Below are 26,963 nucleotides of genomic sequence, written 5' to 3' on the forward strand. Positions count from 1 at the left end.
GCGAGGGCGAGGGTGTGCGACCCGTGTTGCGACTTGTCAAGAAAGTTTTGGTCGCCCTTGTAGCGCATAATGTCGGGGAGATCCTGATCTTCAGCTGTCAGTTGAATTCTCAAGATCATTTGCGTGAAATCATGCTGTGCGTTCTGACCAGAACTGCGGTAAGTGCTGGTTAATCATAGTGTACAATACATTAGCCTACGAACGCATGACTTTAATTGTACGCCTGCCAAATGTTATGCACCAATAGCCGTCACGCCCCATGTAGTTTTGATGCGCTGCGCGTTTGTTTTTATCCATCGTTTATTGTCTTGTCTTGGTCTGAAACATATTGTATGCATTTGTTGTGCGTCATTTTGTTGAACGAGTAGCCTATTTAAAAACATGACGAATGAATTATGACATGTTGTGATGACCCACATAATTAGAGGACAAATCAGCAACAAATGTCAGAGTTGTTGTCAAGAAAAACGGATGCCACTGCATGCACTTTGACAACGGGACATCGCCGATCAATATAATGAAATAGTCTGTTCAAACAAGATTAGTTAGGCTACATGTTTGTAAACAGTGTGCAGAAAGGTCGTCGTGTAAGAGCATGTTTTCAATACCATAACAGAATTAGTCTCCCTTCATAACATTGTTGGAATAAAGCGATTTTTATTAGGAGACAGAATCTGCCAATGAATAAATTATTATTTATTTATTTATTTATTTATTTATTTATTTTTCCTTTTAGGGGGATTTTTATAAAACACACAGTGAATTTATAAGATACTTAAATTGAATGAATGAATTGCACAATGACTCGTTTGAGCACATATGACGCCTAGCTTGTAGAATATTAAAAGAATAACTAGTTTATTACTATTTTAAGGGCCGTACACTGACATTTGGGCAGGTGCTCAAGCGAAAAATAAAGGGCACCCCTCTCTTAGGTATAATTAGCTTACCATAACAATTACACTACAGACTGTTGAACATCTTTAAATTATATTTATTTAAATAAATAATTATGTCCATTGTTGTCATTATGTTAAATGAGCAAAATCAATGTGGTACATTACTGACAGAAAATACTAGGCTATATTTATTATTACACTATTATTATGCATACTGCAATTACAGTTGCATGATGTTATGAAATTAGTGTTTAAATGTAACATTTTGAATGTAGAAAAATGAAATGATACTTTTCGATATATGATAGGCGATATGAAACTGAAACCGCCAGGTGGCAGAAGGTCTTAATAAGTGAGTCAAAGAGTCATTCATTCATTGATTCGTTCAAAACGGCTGATTCATTTTCAATTCATGAACAAAACACCATTCTGTATGTTGCAGGCGCAGCTGTTCTGTTTTGTTTGTGAAACTGTGTTTAAAATCTATTTAAATTAATATGAACTTATTTTTTATTGAACTGTATTAAGACGAATTTGCAATCGTGCTGATATTTGAGAAAACAGCACTTTTGTTTGTGTAATATTGCTTAAATATATCATAATATAAAAATATAAAAGACAAAACAATATACGGGAACAGTTCATATCTTGAATTTAGCGTTATTTTAATTAATTTGGGGGTATTTTCATTTTTTATCCTGCACAATGTTTACACGCCTTACACCAATGCCGTATTTGCTTGTTGTTAAAGGGTTTGTTCTCCCAAACATTTTAATTATCCCATAATTCACTCACCCTCAAGCCATCCTAGGTGTATATTACTTTTGTCTTTAAGCCAAACACAATTGGAGTTATATTAAACAATATCCTGGCTCTTTCTAGCTTTATAATGGGATTGAATGGTAAAAAAAAATTGAAGCCCAAAAAAGTGCATCCATGCATCATGAAAGTAATCCATACAACTCCAGGGGGTTAATAAAGGCCTTCTGAAGCAAAGCCATGCGTTTGTTGTAAGAAAAATATACATATTTGTAACTTTATAAGCTATAATCACTGGCTTCCGCTAACGACCACACGCAAGTCGAGTTCTGGCCTAGAGGGGCCTCCAAGGCCTAAAATGAACACTCGCCAAGCACCAAATGAGAGTAAAAATTGGCGTTGTTGGCTAGTTTATGAAACAGTGTCAGTCGCCAGTTGGCTAGTAAATTTGTTTTTTAATTTTAACAATGCAATGTTGTGACAACATGAACATGAACAAATGTGAACGACGCTCTGTACAGTTGACAGTTCAGTGCTTCATCATCACGAAAGTTTCAGCCTTTCCAATGTATGTTCAAGCGCTGGAACACGCAAAAAGGAATTTGTTACTCGTGCGCTGTGGGAAGTTTAACATCCGAAGCGCATGACCTGAAAGCCGCGTCTCCCAGACAGCGCATAAAGTTGAGCTCTCTTTCATGCCTTCCTGCCCTTCAGTGGACAAATTCACTCAAAATTATTCACTCAAAAAAATGCCTGTCTCAGAAAGTATCCTAGTAAACGTATTCGGTTATGTCTTAAAGGGGTGGTAGCCTATAATGCCCTTTTCACAAGATGTAAAATAAGTCTGTGTATGTGAAGTTTTAGCTCAAATACCCCACATTTATTTTTATATAGCATGTTAAAATTTTCACTTTTTGAGGGTGAGCAAAAACGCACCGTTTTTGTGTCTGTCCCTTTAAATGCAAATGAGCTGCTGCTCCCGACACGGAGGGCGGAGCTGCAACAGCTTGTGTCCTTTTACCTCACACAGACATGCACTGAAAATTTCTAAAACTTTTAGCCTTTTATGTTCAAACCGGAGTCAGACAATGATGGAGAGATTCAATAAGAAGTGACAAAATGTAGAATGCAACTGGACATTTCTGAATGGCTAGTTGATTTATGTAGCTTATGTGTAGTTATCTTCTAGTCATTGATTAGCATATTCTGTCATGATAATCTATAAATGAGTTCCCGGGGGAGGGGTTTATGTAAGTGTTAGGGTTGGTGATGTCACTAACCCAGGAGGAATGTCGTGTAGTCCCTACCAGCCCTTTGTTGTAGTCCTTAAAAAGCGATTTCTTTAAAAGCAAATATTTCCCTTTGCTTTGAACTTTGAGCATTGTAACTTTGCAGATGTTGTTTATGCTCAAACAGCATTATTACACACTAACTAAAGTTAGAAAAGTGAAATCATAATCAACCACCCCTTTAAGTGAACACAAACACAAAACGCATGATCGTGCGTGCATTCAGTCTTAAAGTGACAGCATCCTAACAAATCTGCTACTATCTGCGTTTTTAATGTTAACCAAACAACAAAGGACAAAGAAAAAAAACACTCACTGCTCTTGAACTTTAAAAAGGATATAAACACTATGCATTGTTATTTATTTGATTAGCCTACTTTTATTAAATTTCGCTACCTGAAAACTATTAGACCTGCCTGAAGAGTACTGTTTATTTCACTTGTATGTATTATATTGTATTTATTTGTGCTTTTGCTTTTAATTAGATTTTTTGTTCTTATTTTTATTACTGACTGTTTGTTTAATTGTCTTTAAAAATATAGGCTATTAAATTTATAGATAAGCTAGTAGTTTTAGCTGTGGTATCAAATCGGAATAGAGGAATGTGAATTTTCACTGGTTTCTAAAATGTTGATGTCATAACTGAAGGGCAGGTGCCTGACTATTTTTGTTAGAAAATATTATGTTATAATGTTAAAAATATAATGTTATTAAGCTCTACATTTATTTATTTTTTGTAAAAATAGAAAAAGTGTATTAATTTTTTTGTCTCACTTCTACAGAGTCCAGGTATTATGTTTCATAATCATCTGTATTTTTAGGCAAGGACGGCCCTGGTGAAGCCCTGCCGACTCCCGACTCCAGTGCCGGTTGTTCAAATTTCTGACCGGACACTGGTCCATCAGGAGAGTCTGCCGAAGCTGCCCGTTCCGCCGCTGAAGCAGACATGCGCGCGGTATATGGCATCGCTCGAGCCGTTGATCTCCGAAGAGGAGATGGCGCACACGCAGCAGCTCATGAAGGAGTTCCTCCAGCCCGGTGGCGTAGGAGAGAGACTGCAGAAGAGCCTCGAGCGCCGGGCACGCAAAACCGAGAACTGGGTGCGCTGGTGTGCCGTAAATCATTCTAACTGTATAATCACATCTTTTTTAATCATTTACTAGCTATAATAATTTACTTTTAGCACTTTACTAAATACTTTGAATTTTATTTTAATACCACACATAAAATATTCTTAGTGTGTATATATCCAAGTGTGTTGAGAAATCACACTACTAAAAATCTGTATTATCTGTAAACAGCAAAAATGTTTTTGGAATGATAACTTGGTAGAAACAGGATCCGATACCAAAAAGAGTACAATAACCACTGACAACGTTTTTTAAGTACACAGTACTTTTATTTTGAATGTGTAATAAACATTCAAATACTCCAAATGTTTCAATTATTCCCTTTGTATGATCCAGCTCTCTGACTGGTGGATGCAGTCAGCCTACCTGGACTCTCGAATGCCTGTGGCGATGTACACAAGCCCAGGGGTCGTTTTACCCAAAATGCACTTCCAAGACCGCCAGGGACAAATGAGGTGGGTGGCGAAGGTTACTTTTATGTGGGCAATGAGACACAACAGAGCAAATTTCATTATTGAAAACTAAAGTGTATTTGAAATATATAACGATTTATAACATATTTTAAATACACTACTATTCAAAAGTTTAGGGTCTGTAAGATTTAAAAAATAATACATTTTATTCAGCCAGGATTGACTGATCAAAAGTGATCGTAAAGAATTTTACATCACCGTTTCCACAAAAAAAGCAGCACAACAGTTTTCAACACTGATAATAATAAAAAAATGTTTCTTGAGCACCAAATTAGCATATTAGAATGATTACTGAAGGATCATGAGTACTCTGACTGGAGTAATGGCTGCTGAAAATGCAGCTTTGTCATCACAGGAATAAATTACATTTTAAAATATATTCAAATAGAAATCAGTTTTTTTTTTTTTTTTTTACTGTATTTCTGTCAAATAAAAGCAGCCTTGGTGAGCGTGAGAGACTACATCTTCGTCTTCAAAGACATTCTGAATTGTACCGACCCCAAACTTTTGAACTGCAGTGTATATTTATTATTAATTAGTTGAAATTTTAATCCAAATTGACTAATGCAGTATAGCAACCTTCACAAGGACCGTCCGACTTGATCAGGATGGGATTATTGCTCAAGAGCACAATGATGATAGTTCATGATAGTTCCAGGTTCAAAGCCTCATCAGCCCAGAGCATGTATGTGGATATATTCTTGAACAGCAGAGAGAATTAGGTTGATTTTGGAGAGGACTTTAGTTTTGGGGTTTTAAGTTTCACATCGACCTTTACACAGAGTTCTAGCTTTGCTTGGCTATTTTTGGCATATGTGCTACTCCTGGCATTGGACTGTTTTTTCAAAGGGATGTGCACTTTAGATTCGGCCGTGTTCCACTTTTAGATTTGCCCCTTATATCTTTGCAATCAGCACTTATAGTGACATTTCATATAGGCAGATACCTTAAAAGTATGTTTAGTGTGTAGTGTCAGGTTATATAAAACCATCATGAGAACTAAACATTACATGTGGTGTTTGTATGTTTACATAAATGTGTTGTTCTCTGCTACATGATATCTATAGTCTGCTCTTTATCTATAGTCTGCTCTTTTTTAAACTTTTTTTTTTAAGCTTACAGTCTTCAGTGAAAATGAAAACTGTTTGTTATATAAAATGTCTCTTTGAGAAATCAATATTTTTGACCTGTGTGCCTGTTTTTCCAAAAGTGTCACAATATGTTTTCAGCTGTTCAGATTTAGCAATTCCAGCATTCTCTTTTATAGATTTGCTGCTAAACTCATTGCTGGTGTTTTGGATTTCAAAAATATGATTGATAGGTGAGTTATTTTATTATTTTATGAAGCAATTGGAAAATGTCCAAATGTATTAGTTTGTTTTAATCAACATCCTTTACTGTGTCAAAGTCAAACATTGCCTGTGGAATATCTGGGTGGCAAGCCTTTGTGCATGGACCAGTATTACCAGGTGCTGTCTTCATGTCGGATCCCTGGACCCAAGAGAGACACTGTGGTGAACCACGCAATTGGAAAGAACCCTCCTACGCACATCACAGTGGTCCACAACTTTCAGGTGCTTTGCCACACTTTCAGGCTTCTTTCAAAAAACATTAAAGAGGACCTGTTTTGCTTTTAATTTGTAATGTTGCTGTTTGATCATAAAAAAGTCTGCGAAGTTACAAATCAAAAAGTCAACTCCAAAGGGAGTTATTCTTTATATCAGTAAGCACTGTTTCTGAACTCTCTGAAACACCTCGATTGTAGTCTTGAGTTTTCTTCTGGAAACGTACATGCCGCAATATTCCTTTATTTAAATAATTCCCCCCCAAGGCATATGGACAACAGGTGTAAATTATAATCAGATAATGAATAACCAAGGAAACTAGCACAGGAAACTGAACAAAACCCACCTATACATACAAAGAACACAAACACAGATTATCCCCCCCAGATCAAGGAGGCATGACCTTACTCCTCATTATCTATACAAAAAAGTCCAACAGAGGCAGGTTGGAGAACGCTTAGGTGGAGGGATGCAGAGTCCCAGAGTACGTGGGATAGGGGCCAAGGCAGAAACAAAGACGGGAGGAGACGGGGGAACCCCTAGCAGGAGGGCCAGGATGCAGGCCCACGGCGGAGTCAAGGGAGGGAGGAGTCATGGTAGAGGCTTAGCAGCAGGAACCAGGGAGCCGACAGACCAAGATGGAGCTGGCCAGGGTGAAGCCGGAGGACTGGAGGAACTGGGAGACACCAAAGGTCCTGGAGGGCAGGGAGGTCCATAGTGACAAGCAACTGAGAAGGAGCCAGGACTGAGGACTGAGGCAAAGGCGGAGTGACTGAGGATCAAGGCAGAGCTGGAGGGAAGGAGGAACCCGACGGAGCCGAAGGGCCGGACAGACCGAGGTCGAGTGAGTCACAAGTCGACACTCCAGGACTTGACTGTGTGAACACAAAGCCCAAGGCAAATCCAGGCGGGGGAAATGGAGCCAGCATGGGAGAAGCTGAAGGACTGAGATGAGACGGTGCAGGTAGGACTGAAGGAGTGGGCAGTGCAGGCAGGGGTTTCACAGACAGTTCTCTGGATAGATACAGGACAGACATATAGGAATGACCCTCTTGGCCGACTCGGAACAGGCAAACATTTTTATCTTGGCTGACTTGAAACAAGCAGAGGAGTTGGGAGTGGGAGGCAGGGTGGTAACACAGACTCAATAATAGGTGGTGAAACAGGTTCAGTGCAGGGTGACAAAATGGGCAGGATGTACTCACTCTCCCACAGTAGAGGGGGTACTACCTCACCTCATCCCCTCGAACTCCATCAAAATTCCGTCAGGTACTGGCGTTGTAGCTGGATCACTCACCTGATCCTTGGACGATCCTTGGCCCAGTTTCTTTCCTCACTGGCAGTGGTATCATTGTGGGCTCTGGCTCCACGTCTGCGGTGGGCTCAGGCGCATCTGTCACTGGGGTTAGTGGCTGCGACTGGCACACTTTTTTCCTCCTCGCTCTCGCAGATGGTTAAGGGGGAACCGTGGTGGAGGAGTACCCATTCCACGTACTCCATAATGGTCCCTAGAGGTCCGTCTCCAGTCAAGCGCACTCTTGTCTGAGCGTTTAAGCTGGATCAGAAAATCTCACACAGGCAATTGTCATCATAGTGGACAAGGTGGTAAAGGTCCAAAAATGCCTGTGTGTGCCTCTCTAGGGACTGGTTACCCTGCAAGGAGGAGGAGGATACGCAGCTATTTATCTGCCGCTGGATCCCTAAAGGTCAGTTCTTCTGTCACAGCTATCAGACCTATGACCAGATTTCTCCATACTGGCGTGTTGAATCCAATCTTCAATAACCAAGGAAACTAACACTAGAAACTCAACTAAACGTGCAAAACCTACCCATGCATACAAAGAACACAGAAACAGACTATCCCTTATATCATAGACATGTGACACGGGCCAGCAAAATATGCCTGGGGTGTTTTGATGTAAACATTAGAAAAAATACTGAAAACATATGAGATTGTTGCAGAAACCCATGTTTTGTATTTATATAATTTTATATTGATATTTTTTTAAAGGAACTTATACCAAATGATTAGTTTGTGAGTAATGATACATTGATACTGCAGTAACAATGTAAAACGTGGGGAAAAAATATGTTTTTTGAACATTCAAGCATGAAAATCTGTTCTAATAGACCCCATAGTGTTCAGTAATTATTTTTATGAGTTTTTAATTTTGACAAATTAATTGTTTTTCAAATGGTTTCTACATATTTGAGCTTTGGTATTTGCCAGTAACATTAAAGTCGATTTTGTTTGTAGGTGATATCCAGTGAGAAAAAATGAATAAAGATAAATGTGTTTTCTTTCCATTTCTCTCTCTATCTCACATACTGTTTGTTTCTCTGTGTTCCTCAGTTCTTTGTTCTGGATGTGTACAACAGTGATGGTTCACCACTGACTGTAGATCAGATCTATGTTCAGCTGGAAAAGATCTGGAACACTTCCCTTCAGACCAATAAAGAGCCAGTTGGCATCCTGACTTCCAACCACCGTAACACCTGGGGCAAGGCCTACAACAACCTGATCAAGGGTGAGCTGAATAGAAAGTAACATTTGATAGAGCCTTTGTATGTCAATGGGAACTGACTAGGCAAAATACTCATATTTCTTGCTGATTTTTTTTATACAAAAACTTATTTAGTTAAAAAGATCTTGGTAAGATATCACTGCTAATAAACAAGTTTCATATTTAAAATTCATATAATTATTTAAAATGCCAAATAATCCTATTTATTAATAGATATATAAATACATTTAGGCACTTTAAATTTTAAAGTATTTTTTTTCTCTCAAATTTGCATAATTTACACAACTCAAATTACAAATAGGACTGTGCCATTCTGAATAGCCAGTGAACCCTGCTGCATTTTTTTCCACTTTAGAGCTCACATTAATTATTCAGTAGTGGGCATTTTGTTGGTTGGTGGACATGGTGTTTATTTTTCCTGTATATTTACACTGTTCCAGACAAGACAAATAAGGATTCAGTGCGGGCAATCCAGAAGAGCATCTTCACAGTGTGTCTTGATGCTCCAAAGCCACGTGTGTCAGATGAGATGTACTATAACAAGGTGGCTGCTCAAATGCTCCATGGCGGAGGCAGTCGCTGGAACAGTGGAAACCGCTGGTTTGACAAAACGCTGCAGGTTACTATCATGCATTTACACTCACCTAAAGGATTATTAGGAACACCTGTTCAATTTCTCATTAATGCAACTATCTAATCAACCAATCACATGGCAGTTGCTTCAATGCATTTAGGGGTGTGGTCCTGGTCAAGACAATCTCCTGAACTCCAAACTGAATGTCAGAATGGGAAAGAAAGGTGATTTAAGCAATTTTGAGCGTGGCATGGTTGTTGGTGCCAGACGGGCCGGTCTGAGTATTTCACAATCTGCTCAGTTACTGGGATTTTCACGCACAACCATTTCTAGGGTTTACAAAGAATGGTGTGAAAAGGGAAAAACATCCAGTATGCGGCAGTCCTGTGGGCGAAAATGCCTTGTTGATGCTAGAGGTCAGAGGAGAATGGGCCGACTGATTCAAGCTGATAGAAGAGCAACTTTGACTGAAATAACCACTCGTTACAACCGAGGTATGCAGCAAAGCATTTGTGAAGCCACAACACGCACAACCTTGAGGCGGATGGGCTACAACAGCAGAAGACCCCACCGGGTACCACTCATCTCCACTACAAATAGGAAAAAGAGGCTACAATTTGCACAAGCTCACCAAAATTGGACAGTTGAAGACTGGAAAAATGTTGCCTGGTCTGATGAGTCTCGATTTCTGTTGAGACATTCAGATGGTAGAGTCAGAATTTGGTGTAAACAGAATGAGAACATGGATCCATCATGCCTTGTTACCACTGTGCAGGCTGTGGTGTAATGGTGTGGGGGATGTTTTCTTGGCACACTTTAGGCCCCTTAGTGCCAATTGGGCATCGTTTAAATGCCATGGCCTACCTAAGCATTGTTTCTTACCATGTCCATCCCTTTATGACCACCATGTACCCATCCTCTGATGGCTACTTCCAGCAGGATAATGCACCATGTCACAAAGCTCGAATCATTTCAAATTGGTTTCTTGAACATGACAATGAGTTCACTGTACTAAAATGGCCCCCACAGTCACCAGATCTCAACCCAATAGAGCATCTTTGGGATGTGGTGGAACGGGAGCTTCGTGCCCTGGATGTGCATCCCACAAATCTCCATCAACTGCAAGATGCTATCCTATCAATATGGGCCAACATTTCTAAAGAATGCTTTCAGCACCTTGTTGAATCAATGCCACATAGAATTAAGGCAGTTCTGAAGGCGAAAGGGGGTCAAACACAGTATTAGTATGGTGTTCCTAATAATCCTTTAGGTGAGTGTATATCTGTCCACAAAGCTCAAAGAGTAGATATGAATCCAGATGTATTGAGATATTCTTCTTTACCTGCACTCTCTTCTGTTTCCCACAGTTCATAATTGGGGAGGACGGATCGTGTGGACTCACCTATGAACATGCTGCAGTTGAAGGACCTCCCATTGTTTTCCTGGTGGACCATGTTGTTGACTATATGTAAGGATATGACATCATATAATTCTCCATTGGATTTTTAAAAGGAATTTTTCGACAAGAAATATACACTACTGTTCAAAAGTGTGGGGTTGGTACGATTTTTTTAATGAAAGATGTCTCTTCTGCTCACCAAGGCTGCCTTTATTTGATCAAAAATAATAGTAATATTGCAAAATATTATTACAATTTAAAATAAGTGTTTTCTATTTGAATATATTTTAAAATGTAATTCATTCCTGTGATGGCAAAGCTGAATTTTCTGCATCATTACTCTTCAGTGTCACGTGATCCTTCAGAAATAATTATTCTATTATGCTGATTTGCTGCTCAAGAAACATTTCTTTTTTACGATCATTGTTGAAAACAGTTGTGCTGCTTCATATTTCTGTGGAAACTGGTAAAAAAAAAATTGAATACTTTAATAATTTAAAAGAACAGTATTTATTTAAAATAGTAATATTTTGTAACATTATTGACCACAACCGTTTAAATGGTATGTAAATATATTAACGAACATATATGCACTGATACTGATAAGCTGGTAATTATTTTCACAGATCACAGATAAATGACTAATATTAACATTTTACTCTGCTCTGTATCACAACATTATAACAGTATTAAAATAGATGTTCATTTGAGATTTGCTAAAGATTGCACTTAACAGTGTTGTTAACATTGTTATTAAAGATTAACTTTAACTAAGCAATATATGATGGCAGTGGTAATCTATAAACAAGGAAATGAACATGCACAATTAAATATCAAATATCGGCAAGTACCAATAAATAAAAAATTCTCTAATATTGGCTTCTAACCAATATAGTATTGTGCATCCCTAAACACAAGGCACTGAATAGGTTTGATCATGTTGAGTCAATGCTTTTTTTTGTGAAAAAGTATTGGTGTTCAAAAAGTTTATAGATGATATGTTATGCAACACGTATGTAACAGGAGGAGAAATGAGATGGTACGAACTCCCATGATTCCACTACCTATGCCACTAAAGCTTCGATTCAACATCACGCCAGAAATCAAGAAGGACATTGAGAAAGCCAAACAGAACATGAACATGTGAGGACATTTCAAACTGAAATAATGGGCTTTGAATCAGTACCTGTAATAAATTAGTATTAAATCATGTACTTCCTTCATCCTCTTATTTCCTGTGTATAGAATGGTGCATGAACTGGACGTTCGAGTGCTAAACTTCTCACACTATGGAAGAAAATTCCTGAGGTCTCATAAATTGAGTCCTGACGCATTCATCCAAATGGCTCTGCAGTTGGCATACTACAGGTAAGTTTGACACCCTAGTGCTGAATATTTGGTCTCTGACCAACGGTCTCTAAAAATCCCTGAAAACCTGTAGTCCTTCAGATAGTATTTTGTTTTTACATCCCAATGGCTTCTCTCACTTCATTTCCTAGGTTGCATGCATGCCATTTATGCCACATTTCTTCTTGTCAGCATCTTTAAAGGTCAAGTATGTAATTTTTTTATGTTCAAATCCTTTCTTCTATAAGTCAGTCATTTGTAGGGTTGCATTAAAGTTTAAGTCCTTTTTAATGCCTTTTCCCTGCTAACTTCCCTCCGTCTCGTTCACTCGGATGTACGTCATTGCTTACGTTGCACGAGTGCCCACTACTGGCGGAACACTTGCAATGGGTTTAAATGGAACGCTGTAAGCCCTTGATCACTTTTGGGTAAATTAAGTGCGAAGCACTGCGAGTTGCTGTTGTGATGTTATGATCATGTTGCTTTGTGGTCTACGGAGCTGCCAGAAGTGAACATATGAGAAGACTCGCTCCCTCTGTGAAAATCGAGGGGTCGAGGGTCTGTCCAAATAAACATCCCTCGTCTACTTGACGAAGATGAACGCAGCTTCTGGCTCAAACAGTGGCATGAATGTAGGGTGGGACTAACTGTATAGGTATCTCGATAGCCAAAGGGTGTGTGGAAACAACATTTTTGCAATTCTGTTTAGTGCCACTAGTGGCATATAAATTACATACTTTACCTTTAAAACATGCAATGCATTCTGGAAGTGGAGAGTTGCAGAAAATGACCAAAGGGGATACGACATGCAGTTTCCATGTGATTGGAAACTGGTTTCCTCCCAACATTTGCATGCTTTCACACAATAATTAATTGCATGTGGATAAATTAAAGTGTGGCAGGGTTAAAGTGTGGCAAAGACTTTTTGTGTCTTTGTGGTCTTCAGTACTCAAAGGCCTGGTTTCTCACACAGGGCTTAGATTAAGCCAGGATTAGGCTTTAGTTCAATTAGGGCATTTAAGTAGCTTTTATAAACATGCCCTAGAAAAAACATTACTGGTGTGCATCTTGAGACAAAACAATGGCACTGACATATTTTAAGATGTCAATGCAGATTGCTTTCAGTTAAAACAGCTCAAACATGTATTTTAGTTTGGGACTTGGCTTGAGCCTTGTCTGTGAAACCATGGAAAAAGTGCTAACTGACAATTAATGCTAGGTGTTCTTAGAAATAATTTTTTGGTACCCATAACCACGCCAGTCCACTGATGATTGATCTTGTTCCTGTGTTAGGATGTATCAGATGTGCTGTCCGACTTATGAGAGCGCCTCCTTACGCATGTTCAAACTGGGCAGAACGGAAGCCATTCGATCCACCACCACAGAATCGCTCCAGTTCACACAAGCCATGGATGATCCGTCAAAAAATGTACGAGTTTACATTTTAGTATCATTTTCGTTTGTCACTCTCGATTAAGTTAATTTTCCATGTTATTATTGTTTCGTTTTCACATTTGCAGAATGCTGAGAAAGCAGCACTGCTCGAAAAGGCAATCAAAGTCCACAGAGAGCACACACACATGGTGAGCATCGTATGATCTTCAAACATTTAAACATGTTTGTCATGTTATCAAGAATTCTCAATAAAAATAATCTAAATTAATTTAAAAAAAATGATTGATGCTGTTACAATCTTTTTGCCTCCTCCTGATCTCAGTTTTTGTTTCCTTTGTAATCAGGCCATCCATGGGCAGGCTATAGAGAGGCACATCCTGGGTTTAAAGATGGTGGCCATTGAGGATCTGACGTCTTTACCTGAGATCTTCATGGACACATCATTCGCTGTGTCTTCACATTTTAATCTCTTCACGAGTCAGGTTTGTGGCTGCTTAATAACAATCTGTACTCAGAGTTTTGCTATTTATGGGAATTAGACTGAAATTTATTCACTCTTATGCCATCTCATATTGGACTTTCTTCGACTTTTTGAATAATATCTTAAATCTTTAAAATGAAAATCAGATGTCAAGTTCAAAAATGACAAAAAACATCATAAAAGAACCATAAATCCACAAAGTCCACTTACAATGATAGTCAGGGACCCCCCGCAAATATATATTTTTTTGTTATTTAAAGATCGTGTTAGTAATGTGCTCCTATAGGCGGGTCCACAACACGCGTACACTCTGCTTATTACACACACAGGGACACGCAGCAGCACACAAACTAGCAAAATATTAGGATAATATTAGGATAAAAGGATTAAAATGTAAAATATCTTTGTGTACACAATATTAATATGGCAGAATCCGCCTTGTCTCGTAGATGGTCTGCTTGCGCGCTTTAACCTCGCGCACAAGGAGACGCGTTCAGTCTTTGCGCTTGCAAATTCCGCCATGTAAATAGCGAATCCGCCAAGGCGCGAGTGCAACTAGCTTTTAAAGGGAATGGGAGATGAGACTCTGGTTGGTTTATTTCACGTTACACCCAAAACACACCCATTACTCTTTAAGAGAATAAGGACAACCCTTTTAGACCATTTTTCCCGTCGTTAAACTAGCAAAAGTGGATTTGGACACGCCCTAAGTGCAGTTGCGTCCTGCGCTTTAGACCCTGCGCTTAGATCGTTAAAATAGGCCCCTTAGACTTAGATATGTAAATGACCTCTGTTATTATTAGTTAACCTCTTTGCATGTGAAATAAGAGCAATGATTTCTTATGTCTTGTGGGTTTGCATAGCTGGCCTGCTTTACATTGTGTCAGGTTCACAAAACAACCCTGAATGTGTCTCTCAAACGGGTAACACCATGTCCTAACCAGACGCATTGCCAATGTCTAAAAAAATATTTCTGTGCTGCACAACTGAGACCAATAGTCTGTTGGTGCAACCCAGAATACCAAGCAAGATGGAAAGATATTGAGATTGGTTGGTTTGGGGAGATTCCTATACAAGCAACAATTGTAGATGAAAATCTAATTAAAAACAAAAGAAAAAATCAATGGATTAGGTTAACTCAGAAAATTTGGCACGAGATTATTAAGAAATATAAAATAAAGGATTGTGTGAAAATATTGAAATGGAGTACATATGACTCAGACTTTAAAGCAAATACATTAGACACTCGTTTCAAACTTTGGTCTAAGAAAGTGATTACAGCCTATTGTTCAATAAAGGACAATTATTAGATTTTCAGTCCTTGAAAGAAAGATTCAATTTAGAATCTAAGGACTTCTTCAGATATCTTTAATTGCAACAAAATTTCTATCAGAAAATTTTAAAAAGTGCCTGACGAAGATCCAAATAAGATTGCTTTAGTTAAATTAATCACTTCAGCATATAATGCTCAACCAATGGGGAAGACTATTACTAAATTATGTAAAGCATTGACAGAGATTCATCTCTATGTGTTAAGGAGAGATGGGAGAAGGAAAGCAGTTTGGTAATAACAAATGAGGATTGGGAAAAAATATGCAAACAACAATGGGCAACTTCCCGCTCCCTATACTGGAGAGAATTTTGCTAGAAATATTATCCGTTTTATTACTCCAAAACAGAAAAAAATAATAATATCCGTTTTATTACTCCAAAACAGAAAAAAATAATAATAATTAGGTAGCGCAAATTGCTGGAGACAGTGTTCTCAGGATGCCAACCACTTTCACATATTTTGGGATTGCCCTAACATCAGATGTTTTTGTAAAGATATACATAGTATACTAGAAAAGATTTTAGGCACCTCAATTGATTGCAGTTTTGAGACACTTTATTTAGACATTGTGCCGATGGTCTCTGGGAAAGGAGGAACAAATACATGTTTAGAATAATTCTTGCATCAAGCAAATAGGCAATAACCTGATGCTAGTATAAACCTAATCCCCCACAAATACAGGATTGGATTGGTGTTTTAAAAGGTATTTTCAATATGGAGAGAATTACATTCTATGTGAATTTTCAGAAGGATTTGTTTGTCGATTTCTGGTCTAAATGGATTGAATATATAACTCCTATTGAACCAAATACTTTTGATTTATTTATTTATTCCTTAGTAAATAGTTTCTGTGTAAAATCTGAAGAAAACTGTAAAGAGATACTTTGAGGTGTTTTGTATGTTGATACTGTCACTGTCACTGGAGAGGTTTGGCACATTCACCCACAAAGTCCACTACTTACAACGGAATAAAAGTTATGCCTTCTTTATTTGCATATACATTTGTGCGGTGTTATGAAACGCTGCCCCCACATACTTATGTAGATTTGTGGGGGCTTGTTTGAATGAAGCGTTTTTGGAAGCCGTGGCTAAGCCTTAACTTTTACAAAGAATATCTCTTTAGGTTTGACACTTTGAGCTTTGTAACTCTGCAGATCTTATACATACAAACACAAACAGCTACATAACACTAAAGAAAAAGGAAAACAAGAAATCGCATCATATGACCCCTTTAAAAGTTCAGCTTTTAAAAAACGCGTCTCTAGACCTTGAGCTTTTTTTTTCGTTCCACTGACCTACATTTTTGACAGCAAAAAAGCAGTGCCCCGTATGCTGTTTGGGTGTACTGTCCCTTTAATAGCTTTAATGTTTTGTAAATCTATCTTAAAGTGAAATGTAGCATTTTCATGTAAGCTGTGGTTATTATTTTCAGGTTGGATCAAAGACAGACTGTGTTATGTGTTTTGGACCCATGGTTCCTGATGGTTACGGTGTCTGCTACAACCCCATGGATGACCATTTCAACTTTGCAGTGACGGCCTTCAATAGCTGTGAAGAAACCAATGCTACTAAACTGTCCAAGTTTCTAGAGGATGCTCTTCTGGACATGAAGACTCTTCTGGAGCAGGTGTCTAAGGCTTAGTGAGTGACGACACTTCTTTAATGGCAAAAGAAACTCTCACAGAAGCCCTGAAACCTTTTCAGACTGGAGGCTTTTCCCACTTTCAGTGTCATTAAACTGGCATGTATTATTGGCTCATATTGATATTCCATATGAGCGTGACGTGTGTGATTTTTTTCTTTTCTTTTTTTTTCTTTTTTTTTTTCTTCATTATGCAAAAACTATAAGTAACTAAGAAAACCATTATTAGGTTGATTCCATTCAATATGTAAGCATTGTGACTATGTGGTGCTTTTAAAACTTTGATCTGTTTGTTTGAACAAAGCAACATTGACTCAATGGCTAATGGAAATCGGGAAACCTGTTTCAAAACAGTCGTTATTTTTGCAGTATATTTTAATGACGATAATGGCACAGAAATTACACACTTCACTATTCAAGGAAGTGACTATGGATTAAGAGGCTGCTACAAACAGGGACAGAGACATGTTCATTCTGGATTTACAGTTTCAATTATAAAAACTGTATGTTTGGGAAGGCTGTTGATGTTGTCCAGTCCATATCATGTAAAGTATACTTCAGTTTTGTTTTGTTTTTTTGCGTACGCTAGAATATGTGTACAGTGTGCATGAAGTAAATTTCATCATTATATTACAATTAAAACACTTACTAAAAAAAGGTTATATATAGATTAGATACAGATATTTTATGTTTGCATGTCATGTGACCATTAATCAAAATCAGCGAACCGTGAAAAAAACGGTTTTGTTAAATTATTAAGATGTTTACTTCAAATCTCAGGGGGTATTTCAAGTAAATATTTTAGGTCTAAGGGGTTCGGCTCGTAAAAAAGTTTGGGAAGCTCTGAAATGAAATACTTTGAATGACTATGTGTTTGTCTGTACACATATGCTAAGTGTAGGCATAAAAAACAAAATATACCTTAGGCTTTAAGGAGGTTCATGCTAGTTTCACAATTGCTAAGTACGACTGTTACTCATTACCAAAACTCTCATAGCCACAGCCTGTTCTAAATCAAAATATAAGAAAATATATTTTATGATTTTTATTTATTTCTTTGTGCTTTTAGATTAGGAGTAGATTTGGCACACATTATTGTCAGCAGATTCATTTATGTTCATTACAATAAATATACAGAAGCACTGATATATAAACAGTAAATTGTATTATTTTTGCTTTTAAATGATATGACAAAACAAGACAGAATACTTCAGATTATATCTTTGATAAAACGTTAATAAATCCTCCTGTTCTGATTCTGGTGTGCTAAACTGGCTAAATTATGGTTGTTAAATGTTCCAAGGCTCTTTATGGACTATAAACACTCTTACAAACTACACTGGTTCTTCTTCAGAAGGGTCAATGTACGAATACTCGGCCCTGAACATTCCCTTGATTTGCTGATACTCCCCGTGGAATTCCACTTCAGCCCTGCTTCCCGAGGAGCTCCACAGGAAGAGCCGTGTCTCTCTGAATATGGTCGTCTTCAAGGCATCCACATCACGAATCTGGATAAGCAAAAGAAAACAATAACACAGAACATCAGAACATAAACATGTTCGTGCTCAACTCTGGATGTCACATACACAATGTCTATCAATCTTAGTGCTTGCACGACTACTTATTTTTACTAAATGCCGGCTCAGTATCTATCTTATGTAAATGACCCACAAAACCAGGAACCAGGAAGTATGACCATATTATCCTGTTTCTGTCAACACTGCATTGGCTCCCTATTAAACATCGTATACATTTTAAAATATTGCTGATTACTTACAAAGCACTAAATGGTTTAGCTCCGCAGTACTTGAGCGAGCTCTTAACACATTATAGTCCTTCACGTCTATTGCGATCTCAAAATTCCGGTCAGTTGATAATCAGTTGAAATCGACTGCTGGCGGTAGATCCTTTTCCTATTTAGCACCAAAACTTTGGAACAGTCTTCCTAACATTGTCCGGGAAGCAGACACACTCTTGTCAGTTCAAAGCTAGATTAAAGACATATCTCTTTGAACTAGCATTCACATAATACATTATAGACTTCTATAATTCAATGTTAGGCTGCATAGATTAGGTCAGCCGGAACCGGGAACACTTCCCATAAATCCTGATGTACTCGTTACATCATAAGAAGAATGGCATCTACTCTAATATTAGTCTCTCTGTTTATCCGAGGTTTACCGCAGTCCGCTGTGTTGGATTACATTTTTATTAAATGTTTAATTTAGTTTTTCCACTGCAATAGTATATAAACTGATAAAGTTTAGTAGACTGATTTCAGATGATTATGGAGTCTCCAGCAAAGAGTCTCCTTTCCTGCTAGACCTGTTTTCTCTATTGTGTTTTAAATGAATCAGATCACTTGATGCTCACCTTTCGGAGCCCAGACGTTGAATCGTTAGGTTGATTGACTTTCACCTTTTGTCTTTAATGGCACTGGGATGGCTCTTGGAATTGGAGTTCCTGGCCAGTATCAGCATGTGAATAGTTATGTTGATTCAATTGGACTCAGAGTAGGGTGTGTTCCCACTTCATTTGCATGCTTTATTCAGAGTTCCCGCCTCTATGTAATCCCTCCCCCTTGGAATGTATATAGTTACTATGTATAATGTTTTAGTTAGATTTTTGGTTACTGCAGCTCACGACAGCTCGTGTTCTCAATAAAGAATCCTGCTGAAGAAACAACCAAGTCTCCTGGTCTTTCGATTCTAATTTCACAACAGATGGTGCCGTGACCCGGATGGAGAAGGAAACTCAAAGAATTTTAAGCTCAATGAACTGAATCTTGAAACTTCAAGCTCAACAAAAGATTTGACAAAGATTGCCAGACTGAATCTTTCCAGCTTCCTCCAGATTGAAAACTTCAAGCTCAAAGATCTCAACAAAGCTGACTGAGTTCCAGACTGAATCTTGAAACTTCAAGCTCAAAGATTTCAACAAAGCTGACTGAGTTCCAGACGAAATTTTTCTGTACAACCAACGATTCGGTGAGTTTACACTCCATTCAAAGAACCAATGCAGACCAGTACAAATGTTTTCCTCTGCGCCGTTCAGAGAAGTAGTTAACAAACAGCTGTAGAGTTTGGTTAACTAAAGATAAGCCTCTAAAAAGTTTTCTTTTAGAGATGAAATTGATCCTCTGTTGTTGACAGGGAAGATTAACAGTTACATGTTAATATTGTGTGTATGCTCTTGCTAGAGAAGACCTATCTGTAAGCTAGAGAATTAGCTTTAGAATTAGATTTAGCCTCATGTGCTAATAAGAGTGTACCCTCTGTTTGCAAGACAGTAGAGAGAAGTTTTTTTAGTGTTTGTTTGTGGTAACAGAAATTCACAAAATGTTTAGGAAAAGTACTAGACAGATTACACCTTTTTGGACAGATAGTGATTTCAAGTCTTTGTTATCAGAGCACATGGACTCAATCGTGACTGAGGAAGTCAGATTGAATTTAACAAAGAAATTTAGCATTGATCCAGGCAAAGTTTGGTCAATCGAAGATTGTAAAAAGGTACTAGGAGAAAGTATTCGCAAGAACAGTGTCAAAGGCATTATCTTCTGTCACAGAGAATTCGGTTTAACCCTAGCTACAGAACAGTCTAAGCGCAACTCTGAGCTAGAGAAACAGATCAAAGAGCTCCGTGCTAGAATATCTTCGTTGACTAAGAAAGTAAACCGCAACAAAGATGCAGAAAAAACTGATGTGGAAGAAGTTAGTCAGCCTGATAACAATTATCCTGACTTAAAAGCTTTCGTTGAAACAAATGTAGCCATCCAATCAGTAACTGATCAGCCTGTAGATTCAGTGCAGGTTTGTGGGGCTAGGAGAAGATCTCAGGGAACTGAAAGTGTTACTCACAACTCTTCTGTTGTCCAAATACAAACGGTTGCCAAAACATCTTTAGGTCCTAAGGATATAGATAGACTCTCCCAGAGTTTACCCTCGGCACGTACAAATTTTTCTGAATTTAGAAGAGCATTGTTCAGCAAAATGCATCTTTACGACATGTCGTTGCCGGAAGTCACACAGCTGATGTCACAAATTCTAACTGAATCTGAATTCAACAATTTTGAGTCTGCTGTTACTTCCGAACTGCAACATGTCAGTAAAGGCGATTTGAGAGAAGGTGTTTTGAAAATCCTAAAGAATATCTTAGGACCCAAAATCGATTGGTCGAGAGTTACTAATTGTGTACAAGAGAAAAAAGAAACTGTTTGTGAGTACACAGAACGATTCTGTCAGACCGCTGCCGTTTACAGCGGAATTGCCGACACTCCAGAGAAAGTGTTAGGTCATAATGGTCCTCTAGTTCGCGCGTGGTCCGATGGTCTTTTGTCAGAACATAGAAATGCATTGCCTTTCTTAGATCTTACATGGTCAAATAGAACCCTGCAAGACAACTTGGACAGTATAGCTATGTGGGAAAGAAACTCTGATGTCAAGGCAAGAGTAAAAATTGCAGCAGCATCCTTTAAGGTTAACTCAGAGAAGCAAAAGAAACGCAAAAGTCCTAGAGAAGCCAGTTGTTCTTACTGTGGCAAGCACGGACATTTTGGAAATGAGTGTAGGAAAAGCAAAAAGAACTTTAAAGATGTAAATAAGGTTACTCAGCTTCTGCTTAGCCTGCTTGATATTCTGAAGCAGCCTCTCCCCTCCTCGTTAAACTCGTGGGGCAACTTGATACAGTGTTAACCATTTAGGCTGTGATTGCTTAATCTCCCCAGTAACTTACAACAACGATGAAAGACTTATTTTTGTTTAATAGAACAAAAGGAAAGTGACTGTCTCAGCTTTTGTTTGGGGGACATTAAATAAGACTCACAGCCTTAAATGTTATGCCATAAAATATTGCAGTCAGACAACCATCCTCTGTTAATGATGTTTATTAGGACTGATGTTTCACTGGAGAATGGAAATGTGCCAATTTTCTCACACACTGTACAGTGTGTACACAACACAGGGATAGGATAGGACACATGGACCATTGAGGTGCCCAGGGGAGAACTGAAAGCAACAGGCTTTTGGGGGCCAACCCTGCGGTGAAGATTCCCTTATAGGCCCTTCCCAACCATAGTCCATCCTCACCTCACTGTTCTTTTTTAGGTGTCTCATAAATTAAGAAATAGGGAAAGAATGAAACGACAACCGTAGACTCTGAAAACGATAGAACCATAGTGTTAAAACTGCTACAACCGTAGTGTTTTGAAGAAATACTGCTCTGTTTTGTTTTCTTTCTTCCTCTGTGCAGATAAACACTTGAGGGCTGTTCCAAAAAAAAAAAATCCATATGCAACGACGTCTTATCTGCATATGAAGCCACAACCTAAAGAAGACTAATACACCCACTGCTGAACGAACTATCACAAAAGAAAATGAAAAATACACAACGCAGAGAATTCACGGACCCTAATCGCATGTTCGTTTCTGTGTCAACATGCAATTACAGAAAATCAACACAGAACATGTGCGACTTATGGAAGAATGAAGTCCATGCATGAATACTGCTGGTCTGCCGTTTCTTTGTTTTATTGTGTTACAGGTATGTGTGTATGCCATGATGTCTTCACAAGTGGCATCCTGGTATAAAACATCACCTCAGATTTCCATGAACAAACCTCATGAGGGACGAGTCATCAGAGCGACTCTACGTGACAAATGGACTCTACAGGAAACAGACTTCACAGCTATTCAGGCGCCATGGACTTTCAAGACTTCCACTCTTATGCTACATGGTTTTCTGTGTAATCATGTAGTTTATATGACATTTTACACCCTGCGTCGCAGGTGTCAACAGTTATGGTTTTGAGAAGAACTATGACACTCATGCAAATCAAGGACACAACACAGAATAAGTTATACGTGCCTGTAATTTTTTCAAGTTACAAGAATTGAACTTTTAAGTGTTTAAATTTGTATTTTTGTGAGAGTTATTAGAACTCTCAAAGGGGGAAGTGTTGGATTACATTTTTATTAAATGTTTAATTTAGTTTTTCCACTGCAATAGTATATAAACTGATAAAGTTTAGTAGACTGATTTCAGATGATTATGGAGTCTCCAGCAAAGAGTCTCCTTTCCTGCTAGACCTGTTTTCTCTATTGTGTTTTAAATGAATCAGATCACTTGATGCTCACCTTTCGGAGCCCAGACGTTGAATCGTTAGGTTGATTGACTTTCACCTTTTGTCTTTAATGGCACTGGGATGGCTCTTGGAATTGGAGTTCCTGGCCAGTATCAGCATGTGAATAGTTATGTTGATTCAATTGGACTCAGAGTAGGGTGTGTTCCTACTTCATTTGCATGTTTTGTTCAGAGTCTCCACCTCTATGTAATCCCTCCCCCTTGGAATGTATATAACTACAATGCATACTGTATTTGAGTTAGATCATGTTGGACGTTTCTACAGCCGCGTACAGAGGAGTTCTCAATAAAGAATAACTTCTGTTGAACGCGATCCCAACTGTCTCACTGGTCTCTGCTTCGAACAAAGAAAACTTTACAACAGCTGGATCCAGGCCGTATCCAGATCTGAAGAAGGACCTGCGCCTGAACACGATGACAACACAGTCCTGAAGTGTCAACCAGTCCCTCCCCTGTGAAGGCCTCCTTCCCTTCCCTTTACCTCAGTACAGATAAAATGTTATCGGGATAATTCTGGTTTGCGTGGCTACGCAGACGCGACAAAAAAATGTCTGTATTATACATTTTTAAGGCCAGACAAGTAGTTTATTGAGGGTTGATTTGTAAAGAAGAACTACACGCCTGCGCACATATCCAAACGCGCATTCCTTTGGACTGAACACGTATGTGCACGACGTCTGCGTTTTCGTGGGTTTGCGTTTTTGAGGTTTGAGCAGAGGTAACGGATAATCTTTTGCACCTTCGAACCTATTTCAGGGAATGCGTTCTCGAGACAACAGGCACTGTTTTGTGCGGATGGGCGGCTGGAGCGTGTTAAGGGTTTACCTGTTAGAACGGTGTTATGTTAGCGGCCCCTAAGTTAATAACTAATGATCTTTGCAACGGAAGTGAATCAATCAATCAAAACTAACTTTAGCTAGACAATAACTTTATCCTAGAGCTGTTGTAAAGCCTAAACAATCTGTTACGGTAATTTCCTATTATCACTGTAAAGCTGCTTTGAAACAATCCATATTGTTAAAAGCGCTTTATAAATGAAGGTGACTTGACTTGACAGTGCACTATTAGTTGTCTTTACTGTTTCATCTCAAATGTTTGCTTATAATGTGCTTTTTGAACACAAACTGCTGAGTTCCACTTTATTACAACTCGTTTAGACTGATTACATCTCTTCCTTTGTCCGACAGATGATTATGCATATACATTACCGCTCAAAAGTTTGGTGTCTGAAAGACTTTTTAAAATGTTTTTGAAAGAATTATCTTATGTTCATCAAGGCTGCATTTATTTGATCAAAAATAGTGTAAACAGTAATATTGTGAAATATTATTGCTATTTAAAATGTTCTATTTTATCATATTCTTTAAATGTAATTTATTCCTTTGATGGCAAAAAAAGTTCAAAAGAACAACATTTATTTGAAATAGAAATCTTTTGTAACATTATAAATGTCTTTACTCTTTACTTTCACTTTTGACCAATTTAATGCATAAGTATTCATCTTAAAAATCTTTCTAACCCCAAACTTTTAAACAATGGTGTACGTTTATATAAAAGATGGACGCAAAGTGACTTACCAGTATGTATGTTGAGTTTGTATCAGTATTGTTGAGCACAGAAAGTGCTCTGATCCGAATCTTCAATGCTGGAGGAGCATCAATGAACACGCGACAGCTCTGAGTGTTAAAGGGCGAGATGGCTGGACTCTTGATCGGATTCTCAATGAGCCCGGACGGAGAGAACAGCTGAATGTCACACTCTTGGAAGAAGATATGTACTGTCTTTCAGATTATTTCAGTTTGGCTTAATCTACTACAACAATTTTTTATTGTTCACCCAGTAATTAAAATTCTGTCATCATTTACTCACCATGTCTTGTCAGTCACACTTTAGATTAAGGTCCAATTCTAAATATTAACTATTAACTATGACTTTTACCTCAATAAACTCCTAATTACTGCTTATTAATAGTTAGTAAGGTAGTTGTTAAGTTCAGGTATTGGGTAGGATTAAAGAATGTATAATATGGTCATGCAGAATAAGGCATTAATATGTGCTTTATAAGTACTAATAAACAGCCAATATCCTAGTAATATGCATGCTAATAAGCAACTAGTTAATAGTAAGAAATGGACCCTAAACTAAAGTTTTACTGTCTTGTCAAACTCACAAGACTTTATTCTGTAGAACAACTTTTGTTGTATGCAAAATAGCAGCTTGGACATTCTGCTAGTCTAGATACACAACTGATCAAAAGTATCGTCTGTGGAGCTTGGTCCACCAAGGATCTCCTATGCCAATGGATCTGACTCAGGGTGGAAAAGACTGACCTCCTGTGTGATGGATCTACCTCTGAGGTCAGTGCAAGCAGTGACCAGGTCAAGTCCGGTGCTCCTAAGTCTGGTGGTCCCAAAGTCTACCAATTCCTAGTCCGGTGGTCCCAGAGGTCCACAATGCTTCTGTTAATGGTCACTGCTATTCTGTGTGTGTGGGCCACACACACTTCCCCAGAGGCGGCAGCACCTGCTACAGCCCCTCCCGAGGTGGCTGTGTCCGCTTTAGTATAGTTCACTGTCACAGCTATGGAGGCCATCCATGAACTTCACATGCTTCATATCACGGCACCGGAGGCCATCCCTGCTTGCTCTGTCGTGGCTATGAAGGCCATTCAGGTCTCTGCTCCACCATGGCCCCCTGACTTCCAAGGGTCTTCTGCTCTGCTACCTTGTGGTCATCTCCTCTGCCAGTGTGGTGAATAATCCGGTCACTTTGGTGTGATGAGTCCGGGCTTAGGACCCAAGCAATCCGATTGGTTCAAAGCACGTTTTATGGGTAATCGCTTTAGTGCCTGGTTACAAATCATACAAAATCATTTTATTATAGAAGACGTTTGTACTACGTTATAACGAGTCATTAATGTATTTAATGTATTTTAAATTATACGTTTCATATACTAGTATTTAACCGAAGCTATACATTGTGAAATTAAACATTTCTCGTTGTTAGTGTTTTTTAGTTAGCTTAGATAATAGCATAGCATACAGCTAACGTTATCCAATTTTTAGCTAACTAAAAAACACACTAACAACGAGAAACAAACGTCTTCTATAATAAAATGATTTTGTATGATTTGTAACCAGGCACTAAAACGATTACCCATAAAACGTGCTTTGAGCCAATCGGATTGCTTGGGTCCTAAGCCCGGACTCATCACACCAAAGTGACCGGATTATTCACCACACCGGCTCTGCCCTGGTGGTTCCCATCTCTACTGGCTCCAACATGGCTACCTGATCCCCCATGGACTTGTCCACTATTCCACGTTACATGGTCTCGTCCACTGCTCCACAGCCCAGCCCAGCCCACCACTGCTCCTCGGTCCAGGCTCACCATGCCATGATCCAGGCCAACTTCCACTTCACGGGCCTGGCCTTACATCCCTCCCTCTTGTCCGCCTCCACTCCACCACCCTCCTTGTTTTGTTTGTGCGTCTGGGGCGGCCCATAGAGGGAGGGATATATGATGTTCATGTTTTCATGTATTTTATTTTGAAGTTCTCATAGGCTGCGTCCGAAAGCTCCAAGGTAGGAAGACATCAAGGCACGTCCGAATCCAAAGTTAGCTTCACTTCCTGTCTCCTGAGATACCTTCATCTGATCGATTTTTGAAGGCAAGATAGATGTATCCTTAGCTGCCTTTGATATCCCACAATCCTGTACTTTGCATTCTGTGCCAGTTGAGAGAAATAAAGATGGCGTCTGAAAGTTGGGTTTGGTGGTCAGTTTGTGTGTAAATGTACGTTTTTGACCAACGTTTTCCACTTTTGATGTTCTTTCTAGCAAAAACAGTACTATTGCAGTAATTAAATACTTGCTTAGTTTTCACCAAACTCTCTCTATTTTGCTGTAGATCATTAAACTGTTACGCTGCCTCAGAAGTCTGTCTGTCTGTCAGAAATCAGTTTTGTGAGGTACCTTCGTGTGCAAATGCTGCCTGCAAAGTCATTGCCTGATA

The 26,963-nt window shown here is 38.6% G+C and overlaps 2 protein-coding genes across 4 annotated transcripts in view; one reads left to right on the forward strand and one right to left on the reverse strand.

Moving 5' to 3' along the window:
* Positions 1-23: 23 nt before the first annotated feature.
* LOC311065961 (carnitine O-acetyltransferase) lies at positions 24-18,067 on the forward strand. The gene is made up of 14 exons (XM_084086856.1): positions 24-158; positions 3,769-4,047; positions 4,414-4,532; positions 5,818-5,871; positions 5,959-6,124; positions 8,469-8,643; positions 9,081-9,259; positions 10,582-10,682; positions 11,637-11,756; positions 11,859-11,981; positions 13,254-13,389; positions 13,481-13,543; positions 13,700-13,837; positions 16,602-18,067. Exons 1-14 carry the CDS (start codon positions 132-134, stop codon positions 16,809-16,811), a joined length of 1,890 nt encoding a protein of 629 aa, XP_083942982.1. The 5' UTR covers positions 24-131; the 3' UTR covers positions 16,812-18,067.
* Positions 16,999-26,963, reverse strand: part of adamts13 (ADAM metallopeptidase with thrombospondin type 1 motif, 13) — a 33,439-nt gene continuing 23,474 nt past the window's right edge. For 2 of the 3 annotated variants that reach the window (XM_084086851.1, XM_084086852.1), the window contains 2 exons: positions 24,527-24,708; positions 16,999-18,319 (listed from right to left, as the gene is read on the reverse strand). In XM_084086851.1, the coding sequence (XP_083942977.1) occupies positions 18,146-18,319; positions 24,527-24,708 (356 nt within the window). In that variant the 3' untranslated portion in view covers positions 16,999-18,145. The remainder of the gene's footprint in view (positions 18,320-24,526; positions 24,709-26,963) is intronic. The other variant, XR_014602999.1, reaches the window with a different exon arrangement.

This window comes from Abramis brama (assembly GCF_963993115.1).
Source record: "Abramis brama genome assembly, chromosome: 16".
In the NCBI taxonomy this organism is placed as follows: domain Eukaryota; kingdom Metazoa; phylum Chordata; class Actinopteri; order Cypriniformes; family Leuciscidae; genus Abramis; species Abramis brama.

Coding starts and splice junctions, on each gene's coding strand:
- LOC311065961 (XM_084086856.1), top strand. CDS start 132: ATGCTGTGCGTTCTGACCAGAACTGCG. Junction 4,048..4,413: donor CACGCAAAACCGAGAACTGG/GTGCGCTGGTGT, acceptor TGTATGATCCAG/CTCTCTGACTGGTGGATGCA. Junction 13,544..13,699: donor ACAGAGAGCACACACACATG/GTGAGCATCGTA, acceptor CTTTGTAATCAG/GCCATCCATGGGCAGGCTAT.